Source organism: Mus caroli, chromosome 14 (assembly GCF_900094665.2).
Source record: "Mus caroli chromosome 14, CAROLI_EIJ_v1.1, whole genome shotgun sequence".
In the NCBI taxonomy this organism is placed as follows: domain Eukaryota; kingdom Metazoa; phylum Chordata; class Mammalia; order Rodentia; family Muridae; genus Mus; species Mus caroli.
In genome coordinates, this window is record NC_034583.1 from 29,856,974 (window position 1) to 29,878,012 (window position 21,039).

Sequence of the window (21,039 nt, forward strand, 5' to 3'; positions counted from 1 at the left end):
GAGGAGAGGAGAGGAGAGGAGAGGAGAGGAGAGGAGAGGAGAGGAGAAGACAAAGTGAGAGAAGAGAGGAGAGAAGACAAAGAGAGGGGAGAGAGAAGGTGAGAGTGAGAGGTAAGAGGAAGACAAGAGAGTAAGCAGTAAGAGAGTGAGGTGGGGCTGAACACCCCCTTTTATGGTCTTTACTGTTGCTAGGTAACTGGGAAGGAGTTTAGCCTGAAGGTCAGAAGCTTGGACCATTATCTATATGACTACTGATCATGCTTCTCTTGTGGGGGCTGTGGGGGGCGGTAACTTAGGCAGGAGCCAGAGTTCCTGGAGCATAAGGGAATGCCTACTGTGTCATAAAGGTGAATTATGACCATCAGGGTTCAGACCTCAGCTCAACTGGAGACCAGCCTGCAATTCCCCACAGATAAGCAGGGGTACAATAATAATGAGATTGAAGCATTGCTTAGAATAAAGATGGTATTTTTCCACAAAGTCAAAACAATAAAAGAAAATCATTGTTGGAAGTTGGAATTGGGGTTCATATTTTATGACTATGGATCCAACATTGCTTCATTTTCCTTTCAAGAATTCAAGGAGAATTCTATATTAATTTTTAGGTGTGATTAAAATTACTTCTCATTTTCACAAAAGATTTTACTGATATTTCATATTGACAATAGAACTAGGTTCTCTGTGATACCTCATCCTTGGAGTCCATGAGATCTAATTCTCTTTTCCTGTACCAGTGACTGTGAGCCAGGGCCACATTAGAACTTTGTGAGCCAAGTGAACTCTTGCTTTTTCTGTAAAATTATTTAAAAAGCATACTTTACTGCATTGCTGTAAAGATTAACTTCATATTTAAGTAAGTCCTTTGACATAATTCATTTTATTATTATAATTTTTAAAAAGTTTTCTAGGACTGTGAAAATAATGTAAGCTCTGAGCACTGGGCCTATGAGCCTCATAGGCAGAGTGGATAGCCTCAGCCTGAGTTGGGAAAGCAATAAACCTGGAACTAAATATTTTTCTCCTTATACTCACTTCTTAATCATTATTTCATGTCAAATATATCACTTAGTTTTATCCTAATTTCTATAGGCCTTTAATTATTATTCCTGTTTCCACTTTCACCTCCATGATTTAAGCATCTTGAGCAGGTTTTATGTTTTATGAGATTCCTAGGTATGAAAAAGTATATGTCTATGTGTCTATGTGTGTTTCTCAGGATTTTTCTTTGATTCTTTCCTTCTATTCATTTGTTTTGTCCTATTTGTAACTGTTTGATTTTGTTTGACCTTATTTTATTATTATTCATTATACACATCTTTGTTTTCTAATGAAAGATGGAAAAGGTGTGGATCTAGATAGAAGGAAAGAAGAGGAAGACCTGAGAGGATGTAGGGAGGGAAAACCATAATCAGATTATATTGTATGAAAATATTTTTAATAAAAGAAAAAATTCCATGGGTTCTTGGATTAATAAAAAGGTCTTCAAAAGATTCCCCATCTTAGAATAATAAAACCCAAGCTAATGCAGGTAGAACAATGATTTTTCAGAGGTAAAGAAAGGTAAGGGTTTGTGAGAGCTGTGGAGATACTGACTAATGGGCAGAAAATCATAGTGAATGTGAAAAGTATAGCCAAGTATCCTCTTATTCAGATAGTGATAATAGTTAACAGTATGATATTGTATAATGCAAATAGCTTGAGAGGAAAGGGTTATAAACTTTCTAAGATGTCAGAACTGATGAACAATTCGAATATCTCAAAATGGTCTAAACATAGTCAAAGATGTGTGGGCCAAATTTTACAATATGTCCAACAAAGATATACTATTATAATATGTGATTAAAATTCTATAAAAAATATTCTTGACATAATCTGCACATGCATGAAACTTCTCTGTATGTCAGAAACCTGATCCTATAGTTCTGACACTTCCTCTGACCTGGCTGTGCTGAACTTCTTCCAATTCCTAGAGCACAGTGTTATTCTTTGTATCGTAGACACTTAAAGCATATTCTTTCCTCCAGCATGTCCTTTATTCTCTCTGAATGACAAGTTAATTAGTAGACATTACTTATATTGCTCTGTTCAAGTGTCACATTGTCATGGAATTTTTCCCTGACCCATTTCACATAGGTAGGGTAAAAGAATATATTACGGAGGAAATTATATTTCTCCTATATGATTATTTTAAAATTAAAAATTGTAGTTAAATATGATAACTCCTATCCACCAAAAGGTAAACACCTTATTGTATTTTTACCTCATTCCTCTTCATTTGCCCACTATAAAATAATAATTTGATGTTTGTGTGTTTAATATAGAATTAGTGAATAAAAATTTGTTGATATATCTTAAATTTTTTCCACTTAAAAAATGTACAACAAAACTTTCGAAGCCTATCTAATGCTGGTCCCTTTGGCTGGTTTTTCAGACAGAAGGCATTCATAATCATCACTTTTTGTGGAAAACAGCGGTTAGATCTATAATGTTTTCCATAGTTGCATTTGGTGTTTTAAAGGAACGAACAAATTCCAACCTATACTAAGCCACTTAATTCATAATCACGAAGCTGTCTAGGGGCTAGAATAACCAATTTTCATGTTTAAGACATTTTTTCTCTCTGCTTTGACTTCATATTGAAACATACAAAGTATTGAAGGAAGTATTTTAATGGCTCACTCTGGATGGCTCACAGTGAGCCATCCAGCTCATGTTGGGATTTTGACTGCACTGAGCCAAATCATAAGGAGAGGATAGAATTTGTGGTCCTGTGTTGGTTTGGACACTATTTTGGGGAGAAGGGAAATTTTATTGCTGTTGTGTGAGCTGGTTATCCAAGCAGGGTGAAGTTCTGAGAAAGAGAAACTGCATCCCTAAAATAAGCATAAGCATTAATGGATGCATAAAATAGTCAAACAAATGCAGAAAGGCTACCACTGACCTGCTTTTCACCAGGGAAATTATGGGTCTGTCATTGTCTAGAACTTAATGCTCTGAAAGCAGCTATTCACAGTTAGAAAAGTTGGGTGTAATTTCAGGAGAATGGGACATTTAAAAATCTCTGAATAGGGAATGAATTCATATATAGAATGTTTTAAAATACTTAATAGTGACTCTTATGCAACATTGATCTTACTTTCTATTCCATACACCAACTTTTGGCAGACAAATAGAATAGTATTATTTAACAATTGGTACAAAGAAGCCTCCATGAAATATTATAATTTATCAGACATGACAAAATTTTTAGTGAGATTTTGCAGTCCACAGATTGAGTTGAAGTTAATGATCTTTGTGTTACCATGTTAGTTTATCTCTTCAGTATCTATTGAATCACTGTCAGTTCTTACTTATTTGTGCAGATATTAGGATATTGTGACTTATATAGCCCAAGTCATTTATCAAAATTGATGTGATACATATGGTATACCACTTTACAATAGCAGCCAATATCTCTGAATATACCAATCTACATAATAAGAACAACATGAAGAATAAAGAGAATACATAAAAATGTCCCTGCCTATGTACAGAATAGATTCTGTTTCATAAGAGGGAGGGCTGTTTGTAATTATGGGCACTCCTTAGGACTGCCAAAGAGAACTAGTTTCTTCCGTGAAAAAATTCTTTCTCTGAGTTCCAAAAATTAGAAATACAGCCACCAGTGATTTTGTAAGGTCACCTTGTACAATTCAATCTATCACTCAGAGTCTAGAGTATTTCTCCTAACACAATAAAACCAACTTAGCAGAGATATTGTGTGAGACTCTCTTCTTGCTGTCCAAAATCTTCTGTGAAGGGAAAATGGATTGTGTAACATTGCCCCTTCACTCATCCTATCGCAAAGGGGGAACTGTTTCTAAATGATTGCTTAGCTTGTGAGATAATTATTGGACTAGGAAAAGATCAATGCTCATTAAAATGTCCTGGGGCATGCATCAGCACATTTGCCACTGCAGACTGTCTGATTCATGTAGCCTGTTGGGTGATGATAACATCCCAAGATGTGGGCAGGATTCAGTTAGGAGTAACTGCTTAAAGTCAGAACCCGCGACACATCTGTGACCCAGATTCATCAAGGTATCCTCCATTGTAGCATTTGTGACTTTCTTGGCTTTTATAAAATATTTTTTATTTCTTGTATACTCTGCAATACATGAGTAAATTAGAGTCCCAATCTCAAAGCCATTAGCAAACACCCTGAATTAAATCAGGTTAAGGTCTGAGCAACATCTCCGACATAAATGAGTGCTTATAAGTCTATTTGGGCAGTCTTAAGAAAGAGAATTGTTATGATCTGCATTTTAAAGATGAGGATGCTGTAGACTAGACAGGCCATGCCACACAAGAGACAATACAACCAGTATTTGAAATAGGGCCAGCTGATTCTAAATTGCATCAGCAAATGTTACATATTCCTTGTAGAGCAGACAGAGAAACATATGAATATTTAAAACCTTTCTTTTCTCAAGTTTCTCCTGGATAATGGAAGATAAGAAATAAAGGGATATTAAGGCAGTCTGACATCCGAATATCCATTTCTACATTTGAGTGAAATCAGTTAAGAAGCAAGTGTCTGGGAGGAGAAGTGAATCTGAGAGATTATAATGGTCATCTCAGACTTAGTCATTGTATGTTTTTCCCAAACTCAACTTATATCATCAATAAAACATGAAGTTTGCTCTTATCTAAAAGCAAGTTGGAAGAAGTAAGTTTGGAAGCTTAAAAATTATGAAAGAAGTTACTAAGTCACTGTAGGGAGAAATCAAATTTTCCCTGCAGCTATGAAGATGAGCTAGGTCATCACTCATGCTGCAAACTTCATTGAAAGGAAAAAGGGCATGAAAGAGAAAGGCAGAGAGTAGAGATAGAAATAATGAGTGAGAGAGGGATTCTTGGAAAATTGCAGCTTAACTACTGATCAGCAATTTGCCACAAAGCCAGGTATTCCTTTGACAAGAACATAGACATGTCACGACCCTCAGATTTATGGTTTACACTCCCCCCTCACCTCACCTCAGGGAATACTCACTTGCATTTTCTGTCTCTTGGCTGACTCTTTGAACCACTTAGCTCAGCCAAATTAAAACTATGCTTGTTTGTTTTTTGTTTGTTTGTTTGCTTGTGTTTGTTTTTTGAGATCCAATTCCTCCACAGTTTTCGTTAATCTTGATTTATGATTTTAAAGTATAATATTGGTCATATCAGGAGAGAAGTCTTAATTTTTGCAGTAATACTTAATTCACAGAGAACACAGCCATCTTTGTGCAAATGAGCTAGGCCTTTTGACCTGGAAATAAGCCCATCTCCCTTAGCCCCTCTCACCACAAACAAATCCTGGCTTTAAAATATGGTGATTCTGAGAAGGAGATGCAAGTGTGACCTGGACTGTGGAGCTCTTTTACATGCCTACATGCAGAATCCAGCTCATACAGGCTTTCATAAAAAGGCACTGTGAAGAAATTGGTGAATATAGTGTTAAACAGGTTTTTGCTTATCTTGCCACATGGAAAGGTAATTCAGAGTTATTTCCATGCTGCACCTCATAGATTTTACAGCATTTTTCAGGTCTAAGTCATTATCCTTTTCCCTTCTTTGTGCTTGCATGGTACGTTGGTGCAGAAGCCTATAATAACTAAGCAAACCACAATACTGCTGTTGAAATAGTTAAATAATGAATGGGCACTGCCTTTTACTGGCCCTCTGTAGAGAAAAATATATAACTTAAAACAGATCTGTGATGTTGTTTTAGCAAGGCTGAAGTTAGCAGTATCCAAAGGAATTTTCTTGAATCCCCAGCTGAATCCCAGGAATGAGAGTGTGCATGAGATCTGCTCTCAAAGTTTCACATTCTTGGTCTTGAAACTTATTTCTATCAGACTCTCAGAGATCAGCATGGTCAAGGGTGTGAGCCATACTTACGAAACTCTTGCAGGACTTAGTTATAAATTGGTCATAGATACAACACCACTTGAAAAATAGATTCATAAGAAAAAAATTATTTCTATGTTACTTTGATTTCCTGGGAAATATCAATATGAGAAACCAACACAGTTGCAATCTGTTTTGTGAGCATATAGGCAATGAAAGAAGAAAGTCAAAATTTTCTCAAAATTCCTATCATAAAATTATAAAAACACATAATCTCTTTGATATTATAGTAATACTAAGGATAATACAAATAATAATAGGAAGCAGAAAACCTCTCTTCTTACTTCATGATATGCATTCTAGCAAAATACTTTGGGTATTTTGCCTTTAGGTATATTTGAGTATCCTGGATATGCCTGTTGCCTATGGAGGCTAGAATAGGGCATCAGATCTCCAGGAACTGAAATATCGGAATATCAGTAGTTGAGAGCTGCCATGTGGGTGTTTGGAATTGAACACAGATCCTCAGTGAGAGCAGCTAGTTCCATTAACCATGGAATCATCACTCAAGCCTACCCTCACCCACACTGAAGTACTGTCAGATTTCTTTGAAGTATCCATAGATGTTTGTTCTCCAGCCATCGTTTTATCTGTCTCTGTCTATATAGGCTAATTTTATTAATGATAAAATTAAGCTTATACATGTTCTAGATTTCAAGCTTTACTGTTTATCATAATTATGGGGATGGCCCATCAATGAATAAATGTGGTTGATATTGCTAACCATCATCATTTCTATTTTGCAATCTACATTTACTAACAAAAGCTACCTTGTTTGGGAAAGATCTAGTCCTTGACTGCATCTGTCTGGAATTATTTTTAAGTTTTAGCTTGTAAAATGTATGGAGGCTGGAAATAAGCAAAGCTAGAGACAATTTCCGCTTTACAATTAAAATCAATGATATGTTATTTCTTTTTTGACATATTTTTTATGATAATAATTAGATTATTTTCACGTGTATTCTTTCACAGAAAATGTATTCTTTACAGAAAATCTGTGATGGAAACATTAGGGACTAAGTTCCAAGTTCTATAGGTAACTATGTTAAAAATTTACATAACTCCCATGGAAATGTCTCTGGGGTACTGTATAAAATGAGTCTAGGATGTTTTGTTTCTTTTATTTCTTTATTATTTGTAAGATGTTTATCCTTGTGTCTGGTTGTTGGACATCTTACTTTTTTACCTAGAAGGGACACTGAGTAGGTCTAATCTAAGAGTCCTAATGTTATGCAAATGCAAACTATAAAAAGAAAAGGACATTGTATTTTATCATATTTTTAAAAATACCAGTAAATCAAAGGAGTTCAACAGTCTCTAGTTTCAGTTTCCCAAACTTGCTAACCAGAACACTTGGGAATCTTCAGGTGATGTAGCTACTTTTTCTTCAATCTTTGGAATTTTTCTTTAAGAAGTTCTCTGAGTGGTTCTGATGAATTATGTATAGGGGACTACTAGACAAGTTTCTGTTGATGCTTTCTCTTGACTACACTCCCACGATAATACTGCCCCTGATCACCTTGAGAGCTGTCATGTGGATGTGCTGGACCAGGACTGTTCCATTAGACAGAGAAAGGCTCATTCTAGATAACTCATGTAATGACCATAGAGTTGGCATTGAAGGGATACTGGTGGCATTTCATGAACTGTAACAGTAGACCTAGCTTTAAATTGAGTAGCTGTTGGGAATCTGTGTCTTTGTCTTTCTAGAAACCGCACTAACTCCTCTCCTCTCTTCTCTTCTCTTCTCTTCTCTTCTCTTCTCTTCTCTTCTCTTCTCTTCTCTTCTCTTCTCTTCTCTTCTCTTCTTCTGAGATCTGATATAACTTATTTTCCTGCTTGTGCTTACTTCCTCTTTCTCTGATATATTCACTTCATAGCTAAATGTAATTTGTTCTTTTACCTTTCAGCTAAAAGCATAGGAGAAGAATCTGATTGGCTCAAATGAGAGCTATTATTTTATGGGTGATTATATTTTGGCTCCACACTCTGCATAAGGCTTTCTTAAATTTAGAATATATGTTTAAATAATTGTGGCCTCTAAGGAGGCAAGGTCATGTAGAAGTAAATACAAGCTGAATATATAGCTACTAGGGTATTTTTGTGGTCAGAAAAGGAATAAATTCTTCTGAATAAATTATACTGAATAAGATTTAGGCAAGTTTAATGAAACATTAAATTTACATGAAATTATAATGAGTTTAAAATACCCATTGGAAGTATGAATCTTTCTATGTATTAATTCCACCTCTGCTTTCTGTGAAAGCTATTATGAGCTTTGCAAATTATTTATTCTATCCATAAGCCAACATTTTTACTTGACATAAATTTATAGATTATTTTTATTTTAACTTATTTTTGGGTTTCCTATATATATATGATAAATTTAACTCTGTCTTATCTTCTATTACCCAGTCTCATCAACACTCCTTCTCCCATGAAGTCCTTATTCTGTTGTCAATTCTTTTTCCTACTTTTATAAGTTCTTTGTGAGCATGACCAACTGAGTTTATGCAGGGGTTCCTGAATGAGCACCCATCAGGATTTATTTACTAGAAGACTGTCAACTTCTTAATGCTTACACCACTAAAGAAAGTTAATTCCCTTCTTTCAGTAACCAGTAACAGTCAATAGTCCTTCAGGAATTGGTTGGGCCTCAAGAGAACTTGCTCTTCTCATGATGAAATATCAACAGGGCACATTTTGAACAGGTCTTGTGCAAGTAATCACAGCTGCAGTTACTTCATGAGTGTGTTGCCTGTGCCACGTACAGAAGACCCTGGTTCAGAGCAGTCCTCTCTAACTTATGATCCTTACAATCTATAGAATGAGTTTTGTTATGTTGGAGGAGTGATACTATCTTTGTCTTTTTTTTTTAATGTTTTAGGATAAGCTACCTAGGACTTAAAGATGCTGTAATTTGTTATAGTCTACCTATGTAGTGATGTGAACTTGTTTGAAACTTAAGTCCACCTTTTCTCTAATTTGAGAATGGACTCTAGGGGGAAATATCTGCTCTGGAAGCTGAGGCAAGATACTGTAGCAATTCCCAATTAAATGCTACTTAAATGGTCCTACCTGGAGCTGTGGCAGTGTTTTCCTGCTACCTACCCCAATTATACTTCCTTTATACTTCCTGCTGAGAGATATACACATTGCCTTTATATTTTGATGTGTCTAAAGTAGCTCAATGGCTGGGCCACTTCCTAACAGCCATGTGGCTAATCCACCTTCAATATTCCCAAGTTATTACTTAATAAAACCTGTATTCCATCTTGGCAGCCCTAGAACCATAAGTGTACCTTTTGGGACCAAGATCCCAGATGCTTTCTGTCTTCTCCATCTCTTAGTCCTGGTGTCTCCCTTCCCTTGCATGGCAGCTCTCTCTTTCCTTCTTCCTCACTCCCTTGCCTGAAAATCCTAAAAGTCCATCTTTTGTCTGAAGTGCCTTTTTTTTTTTAACAATCAGAACCAACTGTGTATAGGGTCTCTCAATGTCTTAAGTAGAGGGCATTTTAAACAGACTTTAGGGATCATAATCAACATAAGAATGCAAACAAAGACAGGTTAACATAATGAACATAAGAATACAAACATCATTCAGGTTTATTCTAGTCGATCCACTGAGATGATTTTTTTTCAAAGAAAACTTTTAAAATGGAATATTTATAGTATACGCCTCCACTCAAGGCTCAGAGATTTTCATGGAAGAGAGGGCAGAAAGATTCTAAGAGGTGTTGGATAACCTCAAGAAAACAGTGTTTTCCAGCCACAACAGGACAGTGAGAAGTAAAACTCATGGACTTATACACACTCAAACCAGTCAAAGCCCCCGAATGGGAAGAAGGTGGGTGTTCCTTATCTACCTGAGAATTTGTTGGCTTTTGGGAGAGTTAGTTTTCTTTAACACTATCAATCACCTCTGGCATATCAAACAAACTCCTGTCAGGTTCTACACACAAGAATAGTTGGCTAACATCAATTGGATCTGATGGTGAGATGAGGGGGTGGGGGGAAGAGGGAGGGAGAGGGGAAGAGGAGATGGGGATAGACCTAGGAGGAGTTGGGGGACAGGGTAAATATGGTCAAATACTGTTTACAAATTTTTCAAAGAATTATTTAAATATTATCTCTTTAAAAGGAATTAAAATGTGGCTCAGTCGCAAGACTTCTGGTTTCAAAAATAAGGTATGTGAATCTAAGCCAGGCATGGCCATGCATATCTTCAATCTTAACTACTCGGGAGGTTGAGGCATGTGTAGGATGGTGAGTTCAAAGCCAGTGTAAGCACAGTAACAGAATACTGTCTAAATAAAACAGAGACCAAGGGCTGAGGGTATAGCTCAATGTTAGAGCTCTTGCCTAAAACATGCAGTTCCCAACATTAACTAGCACCTTATAAAATACCTTTAGCAGTCTATAAAATTGATTTTTGTGTAAAAACATCTTCTGACTGTAACAAGAGGCATAGAAAATAATTTATATTCTGTGAAAGGTTATGTATCTATTTCCTTTATTTCTACAGCAACACTAGGCATGGGTATGTTTTATGAATCAGGGTAAAATTGGAATACTCAGAAAGGTTAGGTTGTTTCAGAATGGTTAATGTCATTTTCAGGTTAATTTGCATTTAACAAAGAAAATATTTTTCTTTGGTTAGTGTAATTTTAGAGAGGGAATAAAGTCCACAGTTCCCAAGCCCCCGTCTAACTGATTTTCACTAAGACCCATAGCCATGGTCATTCTACTCTTTTCTCACATACACAATGGCTAAGGAAACTGCAGGCTAAGTGGAACATTGACTTAGAGTAGCAGATTCAGGCTTTCCCCTCCTTCATTGTCACTACTCCTGTGTCCTCTTTCTTTCTTTCTTTCTTTCTTTCTTTCTTTCTTTCTTTCTTTCTTTCTTTCTTTCTTTCTTTCTTTCTTTCTTTCTTTCTTTCTCTTCCTTCCTTCCTTCCTTCCTTCCTTCCTTCCTTCCTTCCTTCCTTCCTTCCTTCCTCCCTCCCTCCCTCCCTCCCTCCCTCCCNCTCCCTCCCTCTCTCTCTCTCTCTCTCTCTCTCTCTCTCTTTCTTTCTTTCTTTCTTTTCCTTTTGCTTTATTAGATATTTTCTTTACTTAGGTTTCAAATGTTATCCCATTTCCTGGTTTCCCCTCTGAAAACCCCCATCCCCTACCCACTCCTCCTCTCATCAACCCACCCTCCCCCGCTTACTGGCCCTGGCATTCTCCTATATTGGGGCATAGAACCTTCACAGGACCAAGGTTCTGTCCTCCTATTGATGACCTACTAGGCCATCCTCTGCTACATATGTGTCTGGAGCCATGGGACCATCCATGTGTACTCTTTGGATGGTAGTTTAGTCCCTGGAAGCTCTGTGGGTACTGGTTGGTTCATATTGTTGTTCCTCCTATGGGGCTGCACTCCCCTTCAGCCCCTTGGGTCCTTTATCTATTTCCTCCACTGGGGACCCCATGCTCAGTTCAATGGTTGGCTGAGAGCATCCACCTATGTATTTGTCAGGCACTTGTAGAGCCCCTCAGGAGACAGCTATATCAGGCTTCTCTCAAGCAAGCACTTGTTGGCATCCCTAATAGTGTCTGGGTTTGGGACTATATATGGGATGGATCCCCAAGTGGGGCAGTTTCTGGATGGTCTTTCATTCAGTCTCTGCTCCAGACTTTGTAACTTCTCCCATGGGTATTTTGTTCCCCCTTCTAAAGAGGATCAAAGTATCCACACTGGTCTTCCTTCTATGTGAACTTAATGTGGTCTGTAAGTTTTATCTTGGGTATTCTAAGCTTCTCCTTCTTACATATACTATGTGGTGTGATTGTGAGTCTTTCTCTCTCTCACTCTATTTGGATTGTACTTTTAGACTTTTGCAAGAATATAAGCCTCAGGATTTCAGCCAGGGCATACAAATTTTATCCCATAAAATGTATTTACAAGGACAGTGTTATTGTTTCACATTTCTGAATATCTAATAAAATTTTATATTTATTTATAAAAGTTTTAATATAATTATCAATATTGAGAACTAGAAAATTCTTTTCATCTGGAGGCCAGTAATCCAAAGTTCTTCCTGGGAAAAATATGTGGACATCATTATTATGTAACTCATTATTACACAGGACTAAATAGGTTATAGACACTGCTTGAAGCAAGTTGCTAATAATATTTAATCTAATTCATACAACTCTAGTTGGAAACTGCTAGTATCAATCCATTTGTAGTAGAATCATGAAGAAAATAATTAGTGACTGCCAAATAGGCAGTAACTGTTGATCCTGGATTCAAGTGACACACGTCACAACCATATTTCCATTATGTTATGTAACATAAGTAAAATAAGCCCATCACTATATTCCCTGTAATTATGTAAGAAAAAGATTCAACATTTAGACCTTTAAGTAGGTTACATATGGAAGTTCCTTCCATTGTTTACAAAAATTGGCCTTCTTTTCTTTCCCTTCTCTCCTTCATGGAACAGAAAAGTGCTGTATGAAAGAAATTCCAAGGTTTGCTTTCAAAGCCCTTAATATCACATGTGCTTGTGAGATGAGTTCATCTGCTATTGCATTTTAGTAAGTAAAGTCCCTGTTATTTCTTAACGGCTATATATTTGCTCTTTTTGTTTCACCACCACTGTGTGTTCTTTACCAACTGGCCCTTACTTAATATGAGCATGAGAACTCTCCTCTGGAATCTGAAGGCACTGGAATCTCCTTTGTTAAAAGGAGCAGAGAAATGTGAGAAATTTTGCCCTCACTGGAAAGAAGCTGCAGAATTCAGTAAACCCCAGATTATGCTTCTTTCTTGGATGTATTCATTTTCAATCCTGTCTTAGTCCCAGCCAAGCCAAAGCTGAAACCTTGGCCAGCCTTGGCTGGCCCCTGGGTTCCATGAGACACTGCCGGCAGCAGTATCAGCTATAATCTTTGTTTGAGAAATCATGAAAGAGAAAACAGGACTGACTGGCATTTAGGGAATGAATTTTCTCCAGTATAATCGTATTTGTTAATTAAAGCTTCTCAAACTGTCACGCTGGGAAAGATTGTTATTGCTAGGGAGAGCAAAACACTCAAGTAGGATTGACACACATGCTCAGGCAGTATTTCTTCTGGACACATCACAGCTAAATGTATATGGGTCTATAGGTCTCCTGCTTTGTAATTAGCAAGGCTCAAATCATTATGATCCTTTTAGGTCTCTGTAAGAGCAGCCCATACAAATATTTTTGAGGGAGGAACATGTGTTGAGAAATGGCACACATTCTGGAATTACTATTGTACTTCTGGTGAAATAGTTCAGTAGCTGTCAACTGCCATAGTCTAAAGTATGAAGTGGAGTCCATTACCTTCTGGCTTGAAAATGAATAAGATACTACCTAGTTGCATTATTTTAAACAATAGATTTAATCTTTCTGAAACTCTAGAATGCTAAAAATTAAGGGTATATGATTATATGTGTCCAAATCTCTAGGACTAAATGAGTAATATATGGCAAATTTCATACATAACAGATTTTTGATATTTATTACTTTAAAAAATATTATGATCTACTTAAAAGAATACCTTATATTTCACAAAAAACAAATAACATTAATAGTAGAAGTATGTGGGTATACTTTCATTTAACTGTACGATACAATATTCTGAACCAGTTAAAAATTATATTTGAAGAACTATTTAATGTCATGAGTACATTTATATGATAAAGTTGTAGAAAATTTAAGGAATCAAATTATGTGTAAAGCTGATTGTATATTATTTTTCAAAAAATTATATTTTTATTTATTTTTATTGTTTGGGAATATAATAGATTGTATATAATATCCAATACTAAATGGTCAGCCCTAAAAGCTTACATAAAATAACATTATATATATACATATACATATATATATATATATATATATATATATATATATTTATGTGTGTGTGTGTGTGTGTGAAAATTTAAACAAAAAGAATCCATGGATTTAAAAGAGAGCAAGAAGTAATATATCTGATGATTTGGAAGGGAGAAAAAGGAAGGGATGATGACATAATTATTTTATAATATAAAAACTAAAAATTAATAGCATGATTTCATCTCCTAGTTCCGGCCCTCTAATTCCTTTCCTATCCACTCACCATATTCCCCTACCAACTTCATGTGCTGTGTTATTGTTTTAAACTCACGAGTTCACCCACTAGTTGCTGCTTGTAGGTGCATAAATGAAAGACCACATACCAAAATACAGGTAGCCTTTCAGGGGCTGAATCCCTGAGGAAAACTGATTCTTTCCCACAACACCCATCAGTTTCCAGTAGCTTCACAACTATTGATGGGTCCTCATGAGGCCCACCCCCACATGTGCTCGGATTTTGGATGGCTTGATTTAGTTCAGGTATTGTATATGGCATCCCTGTGAATCTGAGTTCCTGTGTGTAGGTGTGCAACTGCTGACATGACTGGCAAATTCTGTTTCATTGCAGACATCCGTTACTCCAGGTTCTCTAATTTACCCACCCTCTTATGAGACAGTCTGTGTCCTCTGGAGGGATGGAGTTTGCTATAGAAGACCCATGCAGGTGTGAGCAATTTATCATCTTTTATCCTCTACATGTTATCCAGCTCTGTGGTTCTATATCAATCACTTTTTACTTCAAAAAGAAGCCCCTCTGATAAGGATTGAGTTACCCTGATCTATAGGTATAAAAATAAGAAATTACCAGTCTTTGAAATGGTGCCCACTCAGTAGGTGACAATTGATGATGGAAGAGACTCTCCATTTGACCAAACACACATGTCTCCTGTGCGTTGTGTAGATTTTCTGTATGACCATGAATATTGTAATAGGCTTTTGATGGTGTTGATGCTTTTAAGACATTTTAATGTAAATGATTTCTTAACTGTATCTCCTATAGGTAATCCCAAGAGATTCACTGGGATATGATGCTATACTTGGGTGGAATAATTTCTTTGATGTGTTGCTAATTCCCTGTCTGAGATGAATAGATATTGGTTCATGTCTTCTCCCAAAAAACTACACAAAACCTCCCAAGTAATTAAAATATAGAAACTTGGTTACCAGGTGATGGACTTTGGAAAAGTGTTTGAATAAAAGGCCCAGTCAGTCATAGGTTATCTCTTTTCAAGATGTTAATCAGTGGGTTACAAGTATATTACGTGTATATTGTATCAGTGGGTATATAACAAGAATACAGAGAATGAGGAACAGTAAAATGCTCAGCCCTAAATCATACTTCTTTTCTTAATGGTCAGATATCACCATGGAAGAGGGTGGTGGTGGAAAGAGTAATAGCTAGAGGCAGGAGATTACTATGAGGGAGCAGTGTTTTCCAGACATAACAAGTCAGCTGTATATGTAAATTAATAGCAGTTGTGACAGCATAAACACGACCTTTGCATGCTGAAGCCAAATGCAATCCCATAGAGAGAAGACATAGTTACATAGTTACATAGTTACATAGTTACATAGTCCCATCCCTAGCTGAGGAGTTCCTGACAGATAACTAGTATGAGAGAGAATGTGTTTGCCTCTTTTAATGGACGTCCCCACACCCAGAAGTATATAAACAACATGGATTGTACTGGGTAGGTGTGTGTGTGTGTGTGTGTGTGTGTGTGTGTGAGAGAGAGAGAGAGAGAGAGAGGGGGGTGTGTGTGTGTGTGTGTGTGTGTGTGTGTGGGAGAGAGAGAGAGAGAGAGGGGGGGGGGGGGGGACCCAAACATTGAGAAAAGGTATTGGGGCAAATTTTAGAGGAGTTTGAGAGTGAATATGACCCAAATATATTACAATAATTCCTTAAGTAATTAATAAAAAAAGATTTTTCCCTTTTAAAACCCCTAGTATATTTCTCTTCTCAAAATGGTACATGGATAATGCTAAATAGAAGTAAGTGCCTGAATTGAGTAGTTAAATGATTATATCCTTAAATCTAACTCTACCCCATTTATAATTAATGAAATTCTGAAAATGACTGAAATACTCTATTTTAAGTCTATGCAACAAATGCAAAAGTATAATATCTAGTTAGTGAGGTTATTGTGAAATTCCTTGCCTATGGTGCTGAAATGTGAAATGTCATTCTCTATTTGTGATGGCAGTCAAAGCTCTCTTAGAAGGCTGCCATGTAAAGGTACAAAAGTAACACCAGTTATCTCATTTGTCAGTTTCCAAATGGATGGATGATACACAAAAAGGCTTCTTTCCCAGCTTTAAAAACACAGTTCCTTTCTGGAGTTCCTCATAGGTGATAAACAGTCAAGGTACTTCAAAGGATTTTCCATATGAGGGATGTGTGGAATAGCTGTGTAACAGGTTTATTCATCCTTGCACAGAGTTTGTGCAGGTGAAACCCCAGATTCCATAGGAGCATCAATTAACTCCAGCAAAAGTGTGATGGGAATGCTATATACTTGGGACCTGTCTGGGGTTGGAAAGTCACTCCCTTTCTGGTTTTCTGCCATCATATGCTCTGTACCCAGCAGCCACTGCCTCTAATATATTGCTGGTATAGGATTTCTGACTATTTTTCTAGAAATCAACAAAGGAATAGCTTGGGACAGTAGTGAAGAACACTAGAGATCACATTTCTCATGCACCAAAATAGTCAATAATTATTTTATGTGACTTTCCTCAAGTGACCTTTACTATTGCTTTTCATCATAGTGAAAGCCAAAGTTTCTCCTCTGAAAATTTGTGAACAAAAGTCATTTTTGGGGCTGCCCACCCCCCACACTTTTTTAAAGACAATAATATGAAATGAGTGCTTTATGAAAAGACTTTCCTTTTCTCTCCAGCTATGACAATAGTCCATATTGTAATGTTGGATTCACTAAGACCATAGCTCTCAGGTGATGTAGGTTTGAAATAATTGTCCTCTATTTTATTTTTCAGAGATTATTTTTCCTCCTCAGAGGCAAGACTGTTTGGCCTATAAAATGTCCCAGAGAATAAATATTCATGTGCTTTGGAAATGAAGCTGGGGATAGATTATAGATTACATACAAGACATGCACACTGCCTTCCTCCCAACCATGGGTCAGCAAACTTAACTTACAAGATATGACAGTGAAATATGGACAAAGTAAGAGCCTAGATAATACTTAAAATAGCAATCGTCCCCATGGTACTGCTGCTAGGCTACATAGGCACCCCTATCTCTGAAGGTAGGCATGGCATTCAGGGTTGAAGAATGCTACCAAGTTTTCTTTAGAAAATTTCTTTTTTTTTTTTAAAAGATTTATTTATTATATGTAAGTACACTGTAGCTGTCTTCAGACACTCCAGAAGAGGGCGCCAGATCTCGATGCGGATGGTTGTGAGCCACCATGTGGTTGCTGGGATTTGAACTCTGGACCTTTGGAAGAGCAGTCGGGTGCTCTTACCCACTGAGCCNTCTCACCAGCCCCGAAAATTTCTTAAGAAACATATCTTCCTATAGGGCTGCAAAGCCCTTGCATCCCCATAAGAAGAACAACAATATGAATTAACAAGTACCTCCAGAGCTCCCAGGGACTAAACCACCAACCAAAGAGTACACATGGAGGGACTCAAGGATGACCTTGTGAGACATCAATGAGAGGAGAGACCCTTGGCCTTGGGAAGGCTCAGTGCCCCAGTGTAGGGGAATGCCAGGACAGGGAAGTGGGTGGGTTAGTGAGCAAGGGGAGGATGGATAGTATGGGGGGGGGGGTTAGAGGGGAAATGAGGAAAGGGCCTGAAATTTGAAATGTCAATAAAGAAAACATCTAATAAAAAAATAAATTAATTTAAAAAAGAAATTTACCTAACAATGTGAGCTTTTAATAATTAAAAAAAGGTCAGCCACAGAAGAAGTGAGCTGAGGAAAGGAGTCGGGGTCTGGGCGAGCGACGTTCGGCTAGATATCACCGAGCTAGGTGGGATAGCCAGGTAACAATTTTAAGATGCCAGGACGGTCCAGTACAAGTTCAGGTTCTACCTGTTACATATCCTTCAGTGGTTTAGAGTCAGCTCTCTCCTCTTTAAAAAACTTCCAATACTGTATCAGCTCTGGAATGGACACAGTTTCTAGTGTTGCCTTGGACCTTGTGGAGACTCAAACTCAAGTGAGTAGTGAGTACAGTATGGACAAGGCCATGGTTGAGTTTTCTAAAATGGATCGAGAACTAAGCCATTATGTTAAGGCTATCCAGTCTACAATCAATCATGTGAAAGAAGATCGTCCAGAAAAAAGTACCAGATTTAAAATTACTGGTGGAGAAGAAATTTTTGGCTTTACAGGATAAGAACTCTGATGCCAACTTTAAAGAGAATGAAAAGTTCGTGCAGTTCAAGCAACAGCTGAGGGAGCTGAAGAAGCAATTAATGAAACCCAAAGAAGATGGAAGACACAGTGAATTTGACCCGAATAAGGATTCCAGTAGAGCAGGCAATGGATGAGATGGTATTCATGCAGACAGAGAGAATGATGGGACAGAAGGAGTTGACAAAGATATGATTGTGACCCAGAGGCAAACCAATTTCATCTGCCCCATAACACAGCTGGAAATGAAGAAGCCAGTGAAAAATAAAATGTGTGGCCATACATACGAAGAGGAAGCCATTGTTCGAATGATTGAATCCAAGCATAAGAGGAAGAAGAAGGCCTGTTGCCCCAAAATTGGCTATAGCCATACAGACATGCGAATGTCAGATCTCATTCCGGATGAAGCCCTGAGAAGGGCAGTCGAGAGCCACAACAAGAAGAAAAAACGCCACTCTGAGTAGGAGCAAGCCACCTGCCCACAGGGATGTCAGCAGCCTACCTCCCCTCCAGCCACCAGAGAGTGAGGGTAGACAGTGATAGACCTGGCTGAGCACCACTGTTTGCGGTAACCCTTGAAGGCTAATTGTAATTGAAAGCATTTCTTAAGTTACAGTAAAAACACAAGTACATTATATTCTTAATTTTCAAGTGCTCTGAAATTTTAAATAAAACTTTGATAATCCTCAAAAACATTAAAAAAAGAAATATATCTTAAAATTAACCTCACAGTGGATAGAATCTGAGAAGACTTAACCATTTCATTAAGCCTCAAATCACTGAGGTTATCAGAATTCAGTTGTACCACTTTAAGAGTGCCCATTTGATATTTCATACTCCCTGGGTTGATGTGCCATTAAGCTTTCAAAAATGCAAAAATCAAAGCATAATCACATATGGTAATTTACTAGCAAACCCTTTTATTGGAAATTTTGCATTTGTTCTCTATTTCTGACAAAAGATGCTTCTAGAATGGGCACTGGTCATGATAGCATCATCCTGATCACTGATCATTGCTATTGCTATTATTTGTTATTATGGTTAATCATCATTAATGTTGTTATTTAATCCTAAATCAATGCCTCAGAGAGGCCATTCTTCATGATAACCAAAGAAGTACATGGAAATGCAACGAATGTGAGTAGATAAATGTGAAGTATCTCTTTTATATGCTTTGACTTTTAGTAATCATGTTTGACACAAGGTCTATTTTCACAATGATAAATAGTTATAAATTGGTTTAATTCTATACACGGTTAGTGAAGTAGTAGTATGTTCTCCTCTAAGGCCTCTACCCTGTCTAGCATAGCCTACAAACAGTGCCAGGTATGGGTTTCATTTTGTAGAACCAGCTTTGAATCCAGTCAGAAAGTGGTTGGTGACTCTCATGAAGATCATTCTTGTATCAGTTGGCATGTCTTGCCAGTCCACTCATAACTGTAGCTCAGGATTCACAGGTGAGCAAGGGTGATTATTAATTTTCTTCCCAAATGCCATGAAAGGTAGCCAGTGGGAATTGAACTTAAGATATATAGATAGGCACTTAGAGGCCTGAATGTTTCTTCCAGGTTAGTAATAAAATATAAGCAGATTTCATGTATCCTAGTTTCCTCTTTCTATTGGCTAATGGATGTTAGCTATGGTACAATCATAGGCTTTGCAGTCCCATTGAAATTAGTTTGTGTCTTCTTCTACCTATTCATCTGATCTTTCAAATATTCATCAGTTTCTCCTCAGTTGAATGCAGATAATGATAGTGTTATTGAGGGGATGCATGCAGAAATATTTAATAGCCTGTTTAATACCAATTTCAGAGTAAAGGTTTAGTAATATCTAGCCCTTTAGTAACATCACCCTGAGTGTGGTAAAGTAATCTTAAGCTTTTGCAATGGTCTGCTGAGTGTATACTTTTAGTGAAAGTATTTTGTATGTATCTTGTAAAGAGGATTTAACTTCCAGTCAGATAAGTTAAAGCATAATCTCTTGAAAATTTAAAACTGAAGCGTTTTATTGTAACAAAGGAAGATTCTTTAATGAATGATGAGAAGAATTATACTGATCTGTGGTTATGTTGGGCAGACATGGGAGAGGTCAAAGGGAGGAGAGACAGGGATGAAAGTAATACAATTTTTTATTTTAATTTTTAAAACTTTAAAGAGCAAAATGAAGTCCTTAAGAATATACAGACAGTAAATATAATGACAAATGGGTATCATAACAAGTTATTGCCTATGTTTTTAATCATTGCTAGTGTGAAGAAATTAGAGTGTGTAATATTTGCACTGTGGCGACCAGATGCTGTGTAGAATTAGCCTGACTCAGGGTTTCAAGGTTGCCACATGCTTACATTCTCTTCTGTTTTTTTTCAGTCTTTGTTTGTGGTCCAGTGTTTAGGGCTTTATGAGACTCTGCTTCCTTATATGAGAAAGGACTTAACTTCATAAGAATGGTGTGATGGATATGTGAAGCCAATGCCGAGCCCATGATGCAATGCTAGACTTCTTGTAGACACACAGAAATGTGCTTGAGCTATGTCAGTGTTGCTAGGTAGTCAGGCAGGAAATGACATCTAAGAAATAGTGATGGAATGAAGAAGCATAGTGTGGAAATGCAACATAACAAAATTCAGAAGATAGCCTGCTGTAACTCTGGGATTTTTCTAATTAGTTTAAATTTCAGTAAATTGCTTTTCTCAGTAGTAATAATAACAGAATTTAAACTGTTGTTTTCAGCTGGGTGTGGTGGCACATGCCTTTACTCCCAGCACTCACTCTGGAGGCAGAGGAAGGAGGATCTCTGAATTCG

The 21,039-nt window shown here is 37.1% G+C and overlaps 1 protein-coding gene across 1 annotated transcript; it reads left to right on the forward strand.

Annotated features, from left to right (window-relative positions):
* The first annotated feature begins 17,777 nt into the window (after positions 1-17,777).
* LOC110309904 (E3 SUMO-protein ligase NSE2-like) lies at positions 17,778-18,698 on the forward strand. The gene is given in 3 exon segments (XM_021182639.2): positions 17,778-18,160; positions 18,162-18,296; positions 18,375-18,698. Coding segments are annotated over 3 exon segments (744 nt in total). The 5' UTR covers positions 17,778-17,875.
* The last annotated feature ends 2,341 nt before the right edge of the window (positions 18,699-21,039 follow it).